Source organism: Heterocephalus glaber, unplaced genomic scaffold (assembly GCF_053883595.1).
Source record: "Heterocephalus glaber isolate CG9 unplaced genomic scaffold, H.glaber_assembly_v1.0 deba00001532, whole genome shotgun sequence".
Classification (NCBI taxonomy): Eukaryota; Metazoa; Chordata; class Mammalia; order Rodentia; family Bathyergidae; genus Heterocephalus; species Heterocephalus glaber.
The window spans coordinates 10,235,829-10,256,145 of NW_028258330.1; the positions used below are offsets into that span (position 1 = coordinate 10,235,829).

The 20,317-nt window shown below is 38.6% G+C and overlaps 1 protein-coding gene across 6 annotated transcripts in view; it reads right to left on the reverse strand.

Annotated features, from left to right (window-relative positions):
- Sptlc3 (serine palmitoyltransferase long chain base subunit 3) overlaps positions 1 to 19,912 on the reverse strand; it is a 181,604-nt gene extending 161,692 nt beyond the window's left edge. For 2 of the 6 annotated variants that reach the window (XR_015442065.1, XM_087189057.1), the window contains exon 1: positions 19,472 to 19,911. Coding sequence is in view for 2 of the 6 variants with exons in the window: in XM_087189057.1 (XP_087045183.1) it covers positions 19,472 to 19,588 (117 nt within the window). In the remaining 4 variants the exon portion in view is untranslated. Of the gene's footprint in view, positions 1 to 19,471 lie in introns of all 6 variants that reach the window. The other 4 variants (XM_021255073.2, XM_021255072.2, XM_021255074.2 and 1 more) reach the window with 4 other exon arrangements.
- Between the last annotated feature and the right edge of the window lie 405 nt (positions 19,913 to 20,317).

Sequence of the window (20,317 nt, forward strand, 5' to 3'; positions counted from 1 at the left end):
TTTCTGCTAAGAAGTAGTAAGAATCATTGGAGTGAATAATATTCAATTTCTATTTTCATTTTCTCCAAAAAGTTTCACTTGTTTAAAGCCTGCTGCCTGTCCCGAAGCTTGGATTATATTATACCTAATATCTGGATATCAATATAGAAGCATGAACTTCTTCATCACACAAAATGATTTAGTGATTCAGTGCTTTTTAAAAGAGAGTAGTGATTTGTAGTTATGTTTTCCAACAAAGGTTAGAAATCTTGGGAATTAGTTAATAAGAGACTATATACTTTGAAATTTATAAAGATAGGTGCATTATATCATCAGGAATTTTTATAGTCCTTTAAAGAACAAATAGAATAACAAACAAAATAGAATTCAATAAGAGATTTCAGATAACAGATTAGTAAAAATAGGTAGTTTTCATTCACTGTATTATTGATCACTCACACTTATCATGTATAAGAGCTGGTCTAGGTGTTGGGGATTCATCAGTAAACAAGTGAGAAATCCCTGCCTACAAAGAGCTCACCTCCATCTAGAGGTGGAGGCAGATAACAGATTGGAAATTAATATGTGTATCTTTATATGGGTAAGTATGTCTGGCTCTGTGTGTATGTGCATAGATCATGCTAAATGCTAAGGAAAATGATTAAATAGGGAAAGTGCAATCTTATTTTATGTTTTGTTTCTTGAAACTTTAGAAATAATTGTGAGCCTGAATCCACAGAGGTGATATCTGTGTCAAGACTTGAAGAAAGGGAAGAGTGAGCACCATGGTATCCTGAAAAGATGGAGGGAGGAGGAAGTGCAAATGTGGGAGAATTTGAGAAGCAGATCAAGGAAATGGGAGCTTTGAGGGAATTAGCAAGAGATAAGTCAGAGACAACCAAGCCCAGGAGCCTTATGGTTATTGTGAAAATTTTAGCTTTCACTCTTAGTGAAGTGGGCAACATGGGAAAGGCTTGGGCAGAAGAGTGACATCTTTGGATTTCATTTCAAGATCACTGGCCTCTGTGTTGGGAACAGACTTGCAAATAGTAATGGGGGAGGCAGGGTGGAAATACATTCCATGAATTCTGTCCATGATGCTCTTCCCATTGGGAGTTGGGATAGTTCCTTGCCCCTGAACATGATGGCTTGTTTATGCCTTCTTCAATCCTGTCTGCACTCTCTACTTGTCCCGTCCTTCAGCCATCTCAACCCAGGTGTCAGACCTGGCAATGAGAAGATTGACTTGGAGGTGGATTCTCCTACCCAGTTTTCCCACATCTGCCAATTGAGTCACCTCATTTGAGGTCCAAGACAACACGGAAAAGGGAAGAACCATCTCTATGTGCAGTTTTTGAATTTCTGACCAGCAGAATCCATGTGCACAATTAAATAGTTACTGTTTTATGTCACTAAGTGTAGGCTGGTTTATTATTCAGAAATAGATAAGTACATAGAGAAAAGAGATGGGTTCCAGCAATACTCCAGGTAAGAGATGATGTGTAGAGTAGAGGGACTGCTGAGAGGATGGTAAGAAGTGTCAGATTCTGAATAGGCTGTGAAGGGAGGATCACGCTTTGCTGACAGATCGAATGTAAAATATATAGAATGAAAGAAAGAAGTCAGGAATGATGCCAAAGTTTTTGTTCTGAGCTACAAGAAGGATAGGGTTGCCATTTAATGAGATGGGAGAGATTGCAAGGGCACCAAGTCTGGGGATGGTGGGAGGAGTGCTAGTGACTCAGTTCTGTATACATTAAGTTTGAAATTTGATCATCCAAGTGGAAAGACCAAGCAGGCAGTCAGAAATGCTTTCAATGTGTGTATATAACTAAATTGGTTATTTAGTGATGAGACAAGATCGGCTCATCATGAGAGATATGCAGTTAGAAGAGAGAAAAGGTACAAGGACTGAGCCTTGGGTACTCCATTGCTTATAGGTCAAAGAAATGAGGAGGAATCAAGAATAGAAACTGGAAAGAAAAATCTATATTAATAGATAATAGCTATAGGTTACTAAGTATCTACTATATATTTGGTACTTATTTAGGAATTTTACATATGCTACTTCATTTAATCTTCATCATAGCTGTGTGAGGGTTAGATCAGAGACATGAAACTATGCTCAACAAGGCACAACTAGTAAGTGGCAGACTTGGAACTCTGACTTAGTTCTGTCTGATGCTCAAGCTAGTGATCTCTCATTTATCCTTAAACTGTTCACAGTTCTCTTGGAAATGTAGAAGAGAAACTGGAGTGTAAAAAGCTACCACTTAAATATCTTTCTGAGAAGTTCAATTTTACCCAAATCTTTTTTTTTTTTTTTTTTCTGGTACTGGGGATTGAACTCGGGACCTCTTGCTTGCGAGACAGGCGGTGGAACCACTGAGCTAAATCCCTAGCCCCAATTTTGCCCAAATCTTAAGAGAGAGTATGAAAGAAGTTTTATAGTAAAAGAAATATGATTTTACTATGGAGTAGAGGGCAAAACTCCAATATAATTTTTTTGGTGCCGGGGATAGAACTCAGATCCTTCCGCTTACGCAGCAGGTGGCAAAACCACTGAGCCAAATCCCCAGCCCACTCTAATATAATTTTTAAATCAATATATCACACACCAAGGGCTTGTTGTTTAAATTATTACAGTTTGCGTGTGGTTTTCTGTTTGGTGAATCAATTTGTAACTCTTTCACTCTGTCTTCTCTTAAACAGGTGTTTTGCTGGTTTTTTTGGTTGGGCCGTGGAGTTCAGATTTAGTCTAATTCATAAAGATATTTCAGAGCCGAAGGTCATAACCAGAGGATCTGAGAAAGTCACAGAATATAAATTTTCTGTATGGAAAATTTTGTGACTATAGACATATTCATTTTTCTGCAGAAAATATCTTTCAGCTTTTGAATAGGACCCTTGACCTCCAAAACCTTAACAACAGCATGGTAGAGAAAGAGCAGTCATATATAACTGATAGTTAGAAAGATGCTCAAAGTTTACACATAGCCTTATTCAAGGGCAAATTTTGAAGGCCCCATTAGACCAGATTTAGGGAACAATGGTGACTGACTTGAGCCAATGCATCATCTAATGAAACTTTTTCATGTTACTTCTTACAAAGTCTGAGAAATGGGATTTGGCCAATACTGTACACATGACCAGGTCGATAACATTTTCATAAGCACTCTGAGATCCAGTATTTGACAACAGGATGTGTCAAGGAAATTTAGTACATGGAGTTGCTTGTATGGATTCCTGCAATTTGCATATTACAGATTTAAGTATTAATATAACAACTCAGGAAAGTAAAAATGGAGAAATACTTTTTTTGAAAAGCACAAAATAAGTCTAAGGAAAGCCAAATTCCCTGAGCCATTTTTCCTAAATATATATGAGAAAATACTACTCTACTAAAAAAGATTAAGTGCATTTCAAAATAAATGTAGTTGAAAAACCTCAGTAGCACTGGAACTAGCACAAAGAATCAACAACTGGGATCTCATGTTATTAAAAAGCTTCTGCACCGCTAGAGAAACCACCAATAGAGTTAAGAGACAACCTACAATGTGGGAAAAAATTTTTTAGCAGCTGTACCTCAGACAAAGGACTACTATCTAGAGTATATAAAGAACTGAAAAAAAATCAGTCCCCCCCAAATTCAAAGACCCAATTCAAAAATGGGCATCTGAAAAGAACAGACATTTCTCAGACAAAGAAGTCAAAGTAGCAAATAAATATATGAAAAAATGTTCAACATCACTGGTCATTCGAGAGATGCAGATGAAAACAACACTGTGATTCCACCTCACCCCAGAAAGAATGGCTGCCATCAAGAAATGAACCAATAACAAATGCTGGCGGGAGTGTGGGGAGAAAGGAACCCTTCTCCACTGCTGGTGGGAGTGTAGACAAGTGCAACCACTGTGGAAATCAGTATGGAGATACCTCAAAGAGCTAGGGCTAGAGTTCCCATTTGACTCAGCTATTCCCCTGCTGCGTATCTTCCCAAAAGAATTAGAAGAATCATACCACAGTGATATATGTGCACCCATGTTTATAGCAGCACAATTTGTAATAGCTAAATCTTGGAAAGAGCTCAAGTGCCCATCAACTGGAAACTGAATAAAGAAGATGTGGGGTTTTTTTTTGTAAAATGGGGTACTACTCATCCATAAAGAATGAGAAACTAGAGACATTTATAGCTAAATGGTGCATATTGAGGCCATACTCTTAAGTGAAATAAATAGGACACACGTGTAAATACCAATAGTTTCTCTAGTGTGAGACACTGAAAGTATAAATAAGGATTAAAATGATTAAAATAAATAATTGATGATTTGAAATAGGAAGAAAAGGTCCAAAGGGGTAGGGGTGGTGGGAGGGGAAGGGCAAAGGAAAGACGGGAAAGGAAAATTATGAGAAAAGAAAAAGAAAAGGAAACGAAGTGTATGTAAATAGGGAAGGGTGGAGAGGGTGAAGAGCGCACAGGTAATGGGGAAAAAATAAGAACCAAGATACGTCATGTACAGGTACAAACACCCAATGATAAATGTAAATGTATTGTATACCCAAAATGTACCAATAAAAGAATTTAAGGAAAAAAAAATAAATGTAGTTGATTTTTGCAAGTAGTTAACTTCACTCTATCTCTAATAGTGTTTCCAAAGACGAAAAAAATTTTGAAAAATTTACAAATAGATACAATTAATTCATGAATCTTATATATTAAATATACTTAAAGGCCTTTTATTTTAATTAATGTAACACTTGAACATGCAGTCTTTTGAGCCAGGTCTTTCTTCATCAAAAAGGTAATAAATCAGAGGCTTCTCTAGGTTGAATAATTATGCTTTGAGTTTGGCAGTATTCAAATGATTGTGCTTTGTTACACTGGTGATATCTGGATTCATTGTACTAATCTTACATTTGTCCCCAGGTTAAGAATTTCAGCATGCAGGCCTTATGCTAAAGAAAACAAAACAAAATGTAACAAAAGTTTACAACCTTGGGAAAGATATCTTTGCCAAAAATTGAAAACAAATGGATGGCCAAAACAAACTCTTCCTGCAAAATGTAAATGTAAGTACTGAAAATGGTTATGAAAAAGAAATTGCAAAGTATGTTTTCTAGGCATTTTAAAGAAATATGATATCCATGTGTTCAGTTTCTATTTCTGCTTAATAAACCATCACCAAACTTCAAACAACAATCATTTGTTTGCTCAGGAAAAAAATGAAATCTGTAATTTGGGCTAAGATCAGCTGAGACCTGCAGTAGCAGTTTGAGCACAGACCCAAGGTCTGGGGATCTACTTGGAAAGCATTTGACAAGGCCAGGCAGCAAGTTGATGCTGCCTCTCTGCTGGGAATCCAGTGTGGATACTTTTTTTTCCCTCTACTTGGGGTTCTCCTTGGGCCACTGGGGCTGCCTCCAAGTATGCTGAATTCCAAGAGTGGCTATTCTAAGAGGAATGGATTCAGATTGCAAGGCTTCTTGTAATTGAGTCTTAGAAATCCCGGATCGTCTCTGTCACATTTTATTGGCCACAGAAGTCATTAGATCAAGCTCAGATCCAAGGAAAGTAGAGTTAGATTCTACCTCTAAATGGGAAATGTCCCAAACATGTCTAAAAAACATTTTAGGTTTACCAGGAAATGTTGTACTAAGTAAACTGCCTATTCCAGGAGGGGATGTGCTCTGCAGAAAGCTTCTGAAAGATAGAGGCAGCCAGGCAATCTAAGTGGCAGGGAATTTTATCTCTTGAGCTGAATCTGGGGCTGCTTGAGTCCACATGACTCAGAGTTACAATGGTATCTATTTTTCTTTAACTCAGAGTTGTTTAATTGTGGGAGGTGGCCAGGACACTGATACAGTGTGTCTATGAATGGACATTGTGGCTTATTGGAAGCCCTGGTATGTGACAGCCTGGCATCATTTGTGAAAATAAATTCAGTTTCACTAGGAAGAGGAAGGAAAAAAAAACCAACAAGCAAGCAAAACAACCTATAATACCTTCAACTCACAGTGAATCTGCCTTTTAATTCTGAGTCAATTTGGCCTCTTCTCTGTAGAAGTACGTGGAACCTTGGTACTCACTGTTAATCAGTTCTGGGAGGTTCAAGCAATACCAAAAATGATGAGTGCCTAACAAATTGTTTTAGCTGCAAAAGGTAGTGCATCAAAGGGCAATTGAAATTGACAAGTTCTAACTTGTATGTTGACAACATACACAAATACTGAGACAAAATTTTCACATCGAAATGCATCTTATACAAAATTTACAAGCTTCAAAGCAGTCTAGTACAAAGATATGGTTGTAGTATGAATCCCAATCCTAACCTAATTTCCAAACCTGGTTGTGATACTTGTAAGTTGGTGACCTGGGTTAAGTTACTAAAGTTTTCTGTTTCCTCACTGCCAAAACAAATTAAATAATAGTATCTCATGGGAATGTTGTAAGGTGATGGCTCTTCAATGTTTTATTAAAATGTCTATATTTTCTACTATCTTGTGAATTGATTTTAACAATTGTATGTAATATTTATCTATTGGTATGCTAATATAAAACTATTCTAGGCACGCCCTACCGAGGTCCTGAGTCTCACAGAACACGCCGAATCAGCCTGCTGCACACAAGAAGGTCTGTGCACACCCTACCGAGGTCCTGAGTCACACAGAAGATGCCGAATCACCCCACTGCAGACAGGCGGGTCTGCCCATGCCCTACCGAAGTCCTGAGTTGCACAGAACACGCCGAATCAGCCCGCCGCAGACAGGCAGGTCTGACCAAGCCCTACCGAGGTCCCCAGTCAGCAGAATATGCCGAATCAGCTCGCTGCACACAGAAAGGTCTGTGCACACCCTACCCAGGTCCTGAGTCATGCGGAAGACACCGAATCACCCCGCTGCAGACAGGCAGCCACCTGGTTCCACACTACAAAGATGCAGAGGACACCAGACCACCAGACCAAGGTACTGAGTCCCTCTGTTCCCGGCCCAGAGGTAGGGGCTTCTAAGCCGCCATCCCACAGCTCCTGGTCCAGAGGAAGGGGCTTCCAGGCAACCATCCCTCCCGCTGCTCCCAGCACACAGGAAAGGGCTTTTGGGTCACTATCCCTACGGCTGCTCCCGGCCCCTGTCCTACCTCACCCAGCTCAGAGGAGGTAATCCGTGAAGGTGCTAACAGCCCCCTGCCCCAGTCAAAATGAGAAAACACTTAAATAAGTCTCAAAAGCAGACTGCCAGATCACCTACAGCAGCCACAAAGGGAAATGAGATGGACCATTCTGATACTCAACCACCTGGACCCACTAAACTGGCAACAAAATGGGATCTGGAAAAAATGAAATCAGAAATAATTTCTCAGATAACAGGAGAAATTGTGCCCCTAGTGCAAGACATGATTAATAAACCTAGACAGGAGCTCAGGAACATGATGGAATCCCAACATAAGAAACAAATGGAATCCATGAAACAGATACAAATAGATTTTCAGGACATGAAAAACTCCATTGAAAGTCTACACAGCAGAATGAGCCAATGTGAGGACAGAATTTCAGATATAGAAGATAAGATTGCAACTAATGACCAGGAAAAGAAAAATTGCTTCAAAATTATAAGGGAACATGAGAAATCAATCCAGCAGCTGCTAGATGATGCAAAGAAGAATAACATAAGACTGATTGGGCTCAATGAAGAAACAGGAGAGGGTGCAGATGACATAAAAAATCTCTTCACAGAAATAATGGCAGAAAACTTCCCAAGCAGGAGAAAAGAGCTTGACATACAGATAAGTGAGGCATATAGGACTCCAAATAGCCTTGATCAAAAAAAATCTACACATACACATATAACTGTTAAGATTCCAGAAACACAACAGAAGAACAAAGTTCTCCAAGCAGTCAGAGAAAAGAAACAAATCACACACAAAGGAAAGCCCATAAGAATCACAGCAGACTTCTCAACACAAACCATCAAGGCAAGAAGAGCTTGGAGTGACACATTCCAAGCCCTAAAAGAAAACAGCTTTCAACCCAGATTGATGTACCCTGCAAAACTATCTTTCAAAATGGGTGGAGAAATAAGATACTTTCATGACAAAGAGCACCTTAGGAACTTCATGAATACCAAATCAGCACTCCAAAGAATTTTACACAATATCCTAGGAACAGACATTGAGGATCACAACCCCAGGGAGCAAACCAGAATGAACCCATCTGGCATGACAAGAAATTAAATGTAAATGGGGAGAACCCAACAAAAAGAAAAAGTCATGGCAATGACAAGTCAATACGTTTCAGTTATAACCATCAATGTTAATGGTCTCAATTCACCAATCAAAAGAAATAGACTGGCAGAATGGGTCAAGAAGCAAAATCCAACAATATGCTGCATACAAAAAACACACTTAATTCAAAAGGAAACTCATAGACTGAAAGTTAAAGGGTGGAAAATGATACTCCATGTGACAGGAACCCCCAAAAAAGCAGAAGTAGCTATCCTGTTTGCAGATCAAGTAGATTTCAAACCAACACTGATTAAGAGAGATGAAGAAGGACACTACATCCTTGTAAAGAGAAGAATCCGAGAGGAAGAGATGACAATCATAAATATCTATGCACCAAACACTAGTGCACCCAACTATATAAAACAAATTGTAATGGACATGAAAAGTCATATATGCACTAATACAATTGTAGTGGGGGACCTCAACACCCCACTGTCACAAATAGATAGATCAACTAGACTAAAAATAAGTATGAACTACAAGAACTCAATCGAACTCTTGAACAAATGAACTTAACAGATGTTTACAGAGTCTTCCACCCCACAAAATCAGAATACACATTCTTCTCAGCTGCAAATGGGTCATTCTCCGAAATAGACCACATACTCACACATAGAACATGTTTAAGTAAGTGCAAAGGAATTGAAGTTATCCCCTGTATATTATCAGACCATAGTGCAATGAAATTGGAGATCCATAGCAAAAGAAACTCAAAAAATTTCGTAAACACGTGGAAATTGAACAACACACTTCTGGATAATCAGTGGGTCACAGAGGAAATTAAAGAAGACATCAGACAGTTCCTTCAATTAAATGACAATGACAATACAACATATTGGACTCTATGGGACACAATGAAAGCAGTCTTATGAGGGAAATTCATAGCAGTGAATACACATATTAGGAAAACAGAATGAGCCCAATTAAACAACCTGATGCTAAACCTCAAGCTTCTAGAAAAAGAAGAGCAGGACAACCCCAAAGCTCATACAAGGGAGGAAATTATAAAGATCAGAGGAGAAATCAATGCAATGGAGACTAAGAGAATGATACAAAAAATCAAGGAAGTCAAGAGTTGGTTCTTCGAAAGAATCAACAAAATTGACAAACCTTTAGCCAACCTTGTCAGAAAAAGGAAAGAAAAGGACCAAACCCATGCAATTAGGAATGAAAAGGGTGAAATTACAACAGACCTAGCAGAAATCCAGAGGATCATCAATACCTATTTCCAGAACCTATATGCCAATAAGATGGACAACACAGAAGAAATGGACATATTCCTAGATACATATGAATTACCAAAGTTGAACGAAGAAGACCTAAAAATTCTGAACAACCCAATATCAACTAAAGAAATTGAAAATGTAATTAAAACTTATCAACTAAGAAAAGCCCGGGCCCTGATGGTTTCACTGCTGAATTCTACAAGACACTTAGAGAGGAACTGCTGCCACTACTGTTTCAACTCTTCAGTGAAATTGAAAGGGAAGCAATACTCCCAAATTCATTCCTGGAAGCAAGCATCACCTTGATCCCCAAAGCAGAGAGAGACCCAACTGAAAAAGAGAACTATAGGCCAATCTCACTAATGAACATAGATGCAAAAATCCTTAATAAGATAATGGCAAACAGAATGCAGAAGATCATCAAGAAGATCATACACCCTGATCAAGTGGGATTCATCCCAGGGATGCAGAGATGGTTCAATATATGAAAATCAATTAATGTAATGCACTATATCAATAGAGCCAAGGACAAAAACCATATGATTATCTCCATAGAAGCAGAAAAAGCATTTGACAAAATCCAACATGCATTTATGATAAAAACTCTACAAAAAATTGGAATAGATGGTCTCTACCTCAAACTGATAGAAGCCATCTATGAAAAACCAACAGCCAATATCATACTAAATGGTCAAAAACTGAAAGCCTTCACACTAAAATCAGGAACAAGACAAGGATGTCCACTATCACCACTCTTGTTCAATATAGTTCTGGAAACATTAGCCACGGCAATTAGACAAGAGAAAGAAATAAAAGGAATAAAGATAGGTAATGAAGAAGTCAAATTGTCATTATTTGCAGATGACATGATACTCTATATAGAAGACCCCAAGAACTCCACCAAAAGTCTTCTAGACTTAATAACCAAATTCAGTCAAGTAGCTGGTGACAAGGTCAACACACAAAAATCAGTAGCTTTTCTCTACATGAATGACAGACTCACTGAGACAGAAATAGGGCAAATAATTCCTTTCACAATAGCATCCAGAAAACTGAAATACTTAGGAATCATCCTAATGAAAGGAATCAAAGACCTCTTCTCTGAAAACTATGGCACTCTGAAAAGAGAGATTGAAGATGATATCAGAAAATGGACAGACATCCCCTGCTCCTGGGTAGGAAGGATTAATACAGTGAAAATGACCATACTTCCAAAACTGCTATATAGATTCAATGCAATTCCAATTGAGATCCCAGCAGCATACTTCATAGACTTTGAGAAAACAATCCAAAAATTCATTTGGAACAAGAAGAGACTCAGAATAGCAAAAGCAATTCTAGGTAACAGAGACATGGCAGGGGGTATCACAATCCCCAACTTGCCACTAGACTACAAAGCTACTGTGATAAAAACAGCATGGTACTGGCAAAGAAACAGACTTGAGGACCAGTGGAACAGATTAGAAGATGCAGAAACAATGCCATACACACTCAGCCATCTCATCTTCCACAAAGGAGCCCAACACTCTCACTGGAGGAAAGATAGCCTCTTTAATAAATGGTGCTGGAAAAATTGGGCTTCAACTTGACAAAGATTAAAACTAGACCTGTATCTCTCACCGTGCACTAAACTAAAATCAAAATGGATTAAAGATCTAAATATTAAAATAGAAACTCTGAACCAGTTGGAACAGAGGTTAGGTAGAACCCTTGAAGACATTGGTGTAAGAAAAGATTTTATGAACAAAACCTCAGTTGCCCATGAACTAGCATGAACAATCAACAAATGGGATCTCTTCTTATTAAAAGGCTTCTGCACAGCAAGAGATACTACCAGCAGTGTGAAGAGACAACCCACAACATGGGAAAAAATCTTCACCTGCTCTTCCTCAGACAAAGGTCTACTATCTCGAATCTATAAAGGACTTAAAAAGATCAGACCTCCCACATTTAAAGACCCAATCCAAAATTGGGGATCTGAAATGAACAGACATTTCTCAGACAAAGAAGTAGAAATAGCAAATAAATACATGAAAAAAAGTTCAACATCACTGGTCATTTGAGAGATGCAAATGAAAACAACACTGAGATTCCACTTCACTCTAGAAAGAATGGCTGCTATCATGAAATCAACCAATAACAAATGCTGATGGGGCTGTGGGGAAAGAGGAACCCTGCTCCACTGCTGGTGGGAGTGTAGACTGGTGCAAGCACTGTGGAAATCAGTATGGAGATACCAAAAAACTAGGACTGGAAATCCCATTTGACCCCGCTATTCCACTGCTGGGGATCTTCCCCAAAGAATTAAAAGAAACATACCACAGTGATATATGTGCACCCATGTTCATAGCAGCGCAGTTTGTAATAGCTACAACTTGGAAACAGCCCAAATGCCCATCAACTGGAGACTGGATAAAGAAAATGTGGTTTTTTTAAATAAAATGGAGTACTACTCAGCTATAGAAAATGAGAAATTAGAGACATTTATAGCTAAGTGGATACACATTGAGGTGATACTCTTAAGTGAAATAAATAGGACATACATGTGTAAATACTGAATAGTTTCTCTGGTGTGAGAAACTGAAAGTGTAAATATGGAGTAAATGTATAATAGGTAATGTGAAATAGGAAGAAAAGGGGCAAAGGGGAAGGAAGTGGGAGGGCTAGGGGAAAGGACAGAAGGGAATGGGATTAATATGAGAAAATGGAAAAATAGGAACAAAAACTTTGTAAATAAGGAGGACTGGAGTGGTTGAAGGGAGGGCTGGGCAAGGGTGAAAAATAAGAACCAAGAGAGACTATGTAAAGGTGCAAATTTCCAATGATGAATGTCATTGTATACCTAAAATGTTCCAATGATTAGAATGAATAATCGATAATGTAAAATAGGAAGAAAAGGTCCAAAGTGGTAGGGGTAGTGGGAGGCACAGGGGAAAGGAAAGAAGGGAAAGGAAAAATGATGAGAAATGGAAAAAATGGAAATAAAGTCTTTGTAAATAGGGAAGGGTGGAGGGCATCAAGGGGGGGCTAGGAATGGGGAAAAAATAAGAACCAAGATGCATTATGTAAAGGTACAATTCCCAATGAGAAATGTAATTGTTTTGTATACTTACAATATACCAATGAAAGAATTTAATACATTAAAAAAAAGACACTATTCTAATTCTGTGTAACATGGCTTATTAATTGGCCATGCTATTTTCTTCTTTTAAAAATGTTTTCTATTTATTCTTGTTTGCTAATATTTCCATATAAACTTTAAAGTCATTTGTCTGGCTTAAAATATGTTGTTTTACTTACTTGGCTACATAAAATATATGAACTGTCATAAAGAGAATTGACATTTTCATCCAGAGTCTTCTTATGTATAAATATTGCATGCATTTCTACTTTTTCTAGCTTCATTTCTGTTCCTCAGTAATATGTTTTTGTCTGTTTTTTGTTTCTTGGTACCAGGGATTGAACTCGGGACCTTGAGCTTCACAGGGAGGCGCCACAACCACTGAGCTAAATCCCCTGCCCCTCTGCAATAATATTTTAATATTTATTTTCACTTTATTTCTTAAATCTATTCCCAAGTCCTTCGTGTTTCTAATTTAAATTTGAAGGTGTTTTTATTTTAATTATATTTTTGAATTGGCTTTTATTCATCATACTTTATGATGTCTTTTGCCACATTGAGTTTTATATTCTTATCTTGTTAAATTTGCTAGGTTTTTTGTGGTTCCTGTTTTTTCATCTTGCTTGAGGGTAATAGAGGCAAGTTATGACAATGATATTCCATCTAGATATAGTTCTTTGCCAAGATCAGTGTTCAAACTTTATTTATGCTGCTTAATAGCATAATCCAGTCTTTTATGATGATTATCTCAGTAGACCAGAGCTAATCCATAAGTCATGTACTAAAAATCATCAAAAATAAAACTCACATAATTTGAGAAAACCATATTTCCTGCATATTCTCTTCTCAAACCTCCATCACTCAAACATGTCTATGGTTATAGCAGACATACTTGGTAGTATATCCAAACCTGCATGAATTCTAATAATTTCTAACACAAACACCTATAGATAGCTTGAAGCCTCTTTCTGGCCACAGGAGCGTATTCAATCCAAGTTTTGGAAGAAGAAAAATGTTGTGTGGTTAATGTCTGTAGGAGTATCTCAAGGGATAAGGAAAAGGGGTTGGTTGTTATAAATTTCAGTTTTCTTGTGCCTCAGTTGGTAAAACTTTGAGGAATGTTCTACATAGCTTCCCACATGTCTTCAACAAATCTGAGCCCAAGCTGCCATGGTGACAACCTGCTGGCAAATGTATTTGCTAACTTTCCTTTTCACTTCACCCTTCTTCCTTTGTGCTTCTTGGGTTTACCTCCTCAATAATTTCTCACATTCAAATTCTTTTCTCTGAGTCTGTTTTTTGGGGAACATAAACTAAGATGAAGGCATTTTACAATGTACTCTGCTGACTTTGAAGCCCTGTTTCCTGTTTTTCTCCATTATCTTAAATGAATCCCATTAGCCCATCTTCCATTGTCCAAACACATAATGATTAGATATTTTGCATCTTTGTAAGAGATTTTCCCTTTGTGGAGTGCCTTTCCATGCTTGTGCTTGGCAATTCTGCTTTCAGAAATTGGGCCAAATTTTATTCTCAGTGAACTCTCTGCTTTCCCAGCCTAGGACAGATGCTCCCTCTTCTGTTTGCCCAACCACAGTCTATATATTTCAGTTGTTATAGACTATTTTCAAAGATGGTCAGAACAATCCTTCCAATTCTTCACAACCTTTTGCAGTCTGACCGTACAGCTCTTTAATGAGAGCTAGAGTCTATTTCCCCTTCCTTTGCATTTAGGCTGAACTGTGATTGGCTTCAACAGCAGAATGTAGCCAAAGTGACACAAGACACTTTGCAGTTTCTATTGTCACTTCTTGGAAGAGAGACCTCTTGTAAGGAAGTTTGGAATACTCTGAAGAATAATGGGACCACATAGAGAGGATGTCTTTGCAAAGAAGACACAAAGTGTTCTGGACAACAACTAGTGCCAAGACCCTACACACTTAAGTATCTCAGATATTTAGTAGCATGGTTTGGACACGGTTTGAGTTTGCTCCCCAAGGGGTCATATGTTGTAAACTTGGTTCCCAGGATGATTGAGTTGGGAGAAAGTATGGAACTTTTAAGACATGGGGCCTAGTGGGAGGTCCTTAGATCAACTGAAGGTATTTCTACAGAGGGTATCACAAGACATCGGTATCGGTATCACTCTTGCTTCCTGTCTGGTAATGAGATTTCTTCCTCATGCACTCTACCACTGGGGATCTGCCATTAAGTGCTTATCAGAACTGAATTTATACTGGTGTTATGCCCTTGAACTTCCAGAACTGTGAACCAAGTAAATCTCTTTTATTTATAAAGTGAACTAGTTCAGGTGTTTCATTATAGTAACAGAAAACTGGCTAACATACTCAGGCAAGTTGATCTGCAACAAATATCACACAAATAGAGAAAAATCATTTCTGCCAAGCCCTGTCTGAATTCTCGGCCCATAGAAATCCTGAGCAATCCAAAAGTTATTGTTTTTAGTCACTGAATTTTGGGACAATTGTTACATTGAAATAGGTAACTACAGCATCTATTATAGGACTTTCCATTAAATGATGTGATTACTTGTTTACTTGTCTATTTTCATCCTTTAGACTCCTGGATCCTTATAAATGGAAGGAGAATGTTTCTATCTCCAGAGCTATAGCACCTGACCCACAGGAATGGTTTACAATAAGAACCCATAGAAAAATGGAGACTTTTGAGGCTACTCTGATCCTCTTCATCAGAGTGTGTCCTCCACTCTCCCTGCCCCCACAGCTGCTTAAGAGGGAATCCTTTCCTATTGTGGCTAGGCCTGATCTTTGTCTGTGCCTCAGGCAAAAGTCTAAAAGTCTTTTAGCAGTATCTTTCCCTTTCTAATTAAAAGCTTTTTCCTATTAAAAATGGGGTCTTCTAAGGGAGCTCATAAAAAAAGGTGTTATACTGAAGATTGTTTGAAGGAAATGGGAATAATGAGAGAAAAGATATTATGGGATGATTGTGGAATGGATGTTAAAGTGAGATGAAAGGATTCTCCAAAACTCTTCTAATTCCTAAATTTCCTTCATAATTGGTGATAATATTAACTTTTGTTTCAGTCAGTGGGCTGCCTAATTGAACCCCACAGACAGTGGGGTTTTTTGGGTTTTTTTGGTACCGGGGATCAAACTTGGGTCCTTGTGCTTGCGCAGCAGGCGGCAAAACCACTAAGCTAAATCCCCAGCCCAGACAGTGATTTTTATAAGAGCTTATCAGGTAGATACCACTGTAGGCAACTAACTATAAGTTACAGAGAAATTTGTACAATAAGAGAAGGGTACATTGCAGATCTGAAGAGGATATAGAAAGGAGGGGACAATAGGAAGCTTAGCTGAAATGGTTTTAGAACTAGAAAGGATCTGAGTCCTTTCCCTTCATCCAGAGCCTACTTATCAGTTCAGCCACAGTAATTTGTCTCTCATTTTCTCTCTCCCTTGAAACCTCACTGAATTCAATTTTCAACAGAACTACAAGCTTGTGTGCTTCACATTCTTTGTACAATTTTTCTTCCTCCTTCCTGGAATGCTTTATGATTGTTCCCATGCCTTTGTACTAGCAATGCCTACATTCATCTCTAGAGTTGCTTTCCCTTCTTTTCCTTATTAGGGCCCCAGAAATAAACTCCTTATTTTCTTTGTCATTTCTAATGCTTCAGAATTTGATCTGACTCCTTTGGATTCTATAAATCTGTCACAGACCTCCTAAGCTATGATTCCCCAAGAAGTGTGGAAAGGGAACTGACTTTAGAGCAACATGAATTTCACCCCAATCCTGGCTATGTTCCCTGTGATTCTGCATAAGTTCCTTAATGACTTAGTTTACTCAGTTCTACAAAGGACATCATGCTGAGACCTCAAGGGGTTGTTGTACAGGTGCAGGAGACTTCCACATAACATGCTTAACCTAGTAGATAGCAGAACATTGATAGATGCTATTTTTTTCCTCCTTTATGATTTCTATATCTATTCTACTCATTCTGAAATAATATCTACATTATGACAGCTTTAATCCTTGTATTATTGTTTACTTTTAATGTTTTTGTTTCAATTTTATTATGTTTCCTCTCAATAAATAAATTATAAACATCTTATTTATTTTTATATGCACCAAGAGTAACACACATAATAAGAATTGGTAAAGGAATGGATGATAGAAAAAGCAACTAGCTAGTAGGATCTGCTGCTAGGTAATGTTACAACACTCAGGTTAAAATCTCCATAAACATTGAATTAGAACATCTCTAACCTCAGGATTTTTGTTTCCCCAGAAAGGAATGAGTAGGGAAAACATCACCTAAAATTTTTTGGTATCATTTAGGACCATTTTGATAGAAGGAAATGTACACTGTGTCCTATTAAAAATGACTCCGAAGGCGCACGGAATTAAGAACAATGAAGATGTAGGGTTTGGCTCCCAAGGTTCAGGCTTTCCTAATAAAAGTTTGCTACCAGGTCAGAAATAATTGATGTGAATTAAAAAGCAATTATGTAAATAATAATTATAAATTAATTTTATTGGCCTAAAAAAGTCAAAAGGAAATTGCAGGAAATATCATGTTTATAGATTAAAGACTTAAGGGTTCTTCTGTCTTCCCTGTGCATCTGCATGAGGAGGGAGAATGAGCCCTTCAGGACAATAGTGTTCTATTAGAAGTGAATGGCAGCATAGTATATTAGAAGTAAACAAGAAACAAGTAATCAGTGATGAAAACCAGCATTATTGCATCCTCATGGTATATGGGGTTTAGAGAAAAAAAATCTGTGCAATATTATTAACCTCCAAAAAGCTTCAGAAAAGCACTCAAGAAAGTTTCCAGAATGGACAGGTCTGGCCAAAGTCAGGGTATTCAAAACGAGACCCTCCCCTTGGAACATGGGGAGGATTCCCAAGCAACTGCCTAACAGTGATTTTTATATTGTTTATTATGCTGGTAAACACTCTGGCAGCAGAATCTTATAGGGTCCCCCCAAATATAAAAGAGAACTATTTCTCTGGGGTTGTGACTAAGCAGGACAAAAAGAGGTGAGAGAATCTTTGGAGAAGGGGGTAGGCTTTTAGATGGTGTGCCATAGGACAGTAGGTCTGGCAGAAAATGTCTAGAAGACCTCAGATGTCTGCATGCTTTTATGGATTGCTATGCACAACAGGCAAGGTTTGTGGTCAAGACCTAGTTTTTTAAAGGGCCCATGAGGTAAAGCTAGGGGCTGAGGATTGTGTAAGACAACTTCATTCACACCAGAAGGAGAAAATAGGCCCTTGTTTGCTCTATGACACTCTGATCTCAGCAGGGTTTATTCTTTCTGGAAAATATTTTTAAAGTTATAATTGAGGCTCTCAGTGGAAGCCAATTTCAACTTAGTAATGCCTAAATATATCTTAGTCAACAGGCTGTGGAAGGCCCTTCTGAAAGAGCTTTCAGAGAAGACAACAGTGATTCTTAGACTCAGTTGCTCCTAGGGAAGGAAGCCTTGATGTCCAAGGATGCTAGCTGCTTATAGGAGCACTTAGTAAGAAGCCTTTAGGATCTTGGGTTCTGTTCTTACTCAAGAGTGGCTGTAACCTTGTGTCTGAGAATCTAACCTTAAATGCAAGAGTGTGGTTACAAATCAAGATAAAGGGAAGGGAAAACAAACATTAAAAATGTGTCTGCTTTCAAGAAAACTCTCAGGGTCAGAATGATCCAGAGATAAATAAATGAGTGACCAGAGAGATATCCGCATTTTAGAGGTGAGGAACAACAGTTGGGACAGTGATACCAGTGGAGGCTTTTTGAACAATGAATAGGTGGGGGTGTGTGTTACACTTTGGGGACCACACCTTTTTACAAACAAGCCAGGCTCCAAAGTGCCTCGTGCCTCTCCTACAGGATTTACAACTTTAATTCCCTGAGTGAGGCAGTCCTATGAGTGCCTCAGTTTTGGAGCAATCTGACCTCTCCCTGGTTGGATGTGGGGTCCCTGAGACAACTGAGTGCTGCAAGATCGCAGGAGTTCCCTGTGGAGCTGCTCATTTCCCCAATGCCAGGCTACCTGGTGGGTTGCTCAGGTTTGCCCCAGGCAGAGCAGAGCACAGGTCAACCTGGGAATTGCGGAACTGGTTTTCTACAAGACTCACACACACCTCAGCTCCTTCTTCTGATAATTTCTTGATTTCTTTCCCTCCTTAGAACATCTTCTAAAAAATTCTGTTACAGAGCAATAACAGAAAAAGAAAATGTAAATTGAGAAAAAACCCAAAGGTCTGTGTTAAAGATCCTGCTTGGGTTTCTGTGCACAGTGTCACAGTGAGTCACATTTTCTGAAGAGTTTTAGAAAGCAATGGCTGTGATGTCAAATTTCAAAAAACCCAGCCTCCAATCAAGGTTTGGGCATCACAATGCTCCACTGAACACTGAAAAGAACTCGCCTTTCAACTGGTGAGGCATTTCATGTGTAGCATGGAAAAATGCCACCTACATCACATCATCTCAGAAAAATTAACTTTCATTTCCTTTTTCTTTTCAAAACGTCACAAACGCAGCCAAGTCTCTGATGGACTGAAACTTAGCTGATGTGTTTTCACAGTCCTGGCCCCAACTGCTTGAAAGAAAACGAAAGTCTAGGAGGCAAGTCTGTTTCACAGAATCTAAGGCTGTGTGTCTGCGTGTGTCTTCTCTTATTTCTCCACACTTTCTCTTCTTTCTCCACACTTAAACATTTCTGATAGCCAAGCACATCAACATATTTAGCTGAAGGGAGAATCCAAAACACACAGAACAATTCATCAAAAGAACTTTAAGTAGGGACTACTTCAAACAGCTTCAACAAGAAACATCGATACATTTAGGGCATTCAGAACATGCAGGGGGAGATTGCGTCTTACCTGTCTTTCTTTCACTACCCCATTACTCGTATGCTTTTCATCTTGAGAAGTGTTGCTCTGTTTCTTGCGGTTGGGGAGAGTCCCATTGCTCACGACGTTAGCTCTAGGATTAGACATTTGTAGGAAGATAGAGCCCAACAGGCGTCCCTTCCACAAGGTGTCCCTGAGTCTTGCTTTTCAAGTAGGTAAAGTGATGGAATAAATCACTTCGGGGCTGAGCTCTTAAAGGAATCCTACCAGTCAGGCTTTTCCAGAAGAAGAGCAACAGTATAAACAAATGATTACCTTTACCTTTATGCTTCTCAATCCTTCTCAGAGTATGGATTCCATGGCAACAAACCTGCTTGCAAGACTACAAAGAAAGTTGGCCATGCTAGCTAGTCTTGGGGACGGAGGAAACCTGAGGTCAGAGAAACACAGTGACACACTGTAAGGAGGAGGGCGGGGAAGTGGGGAATCTTTTAAAGACACACACACACACACACACACATATATACACACACACACAGAGCACACTCCCAGAATCTTCTAAGTACTGCACAGCTGGTTCCAAATTGGCCTCTGTCTCCCTTCTTCTCTTTCACATAATTATAATTTTTGGTTCTTAATCCAGTGTAAAAGCCAACATTTTTTTTTGCTGTAAAATAACATTTAGAAGTAATTGCCAGGAAATAAAGGAAGAGGAGAATGGAAAGTTACTGTTTAATCAGTACGGTTTAATTTCATTAAATTGGGGTGGAAGAAAAAGTTATGGTGAGGGATCCTTGCACAGCAATGTAAATGTACTGAATGCCACTGAACTGTATCTGTTATATCTAACCCAGCAATAAAACTCATGCTATGAGA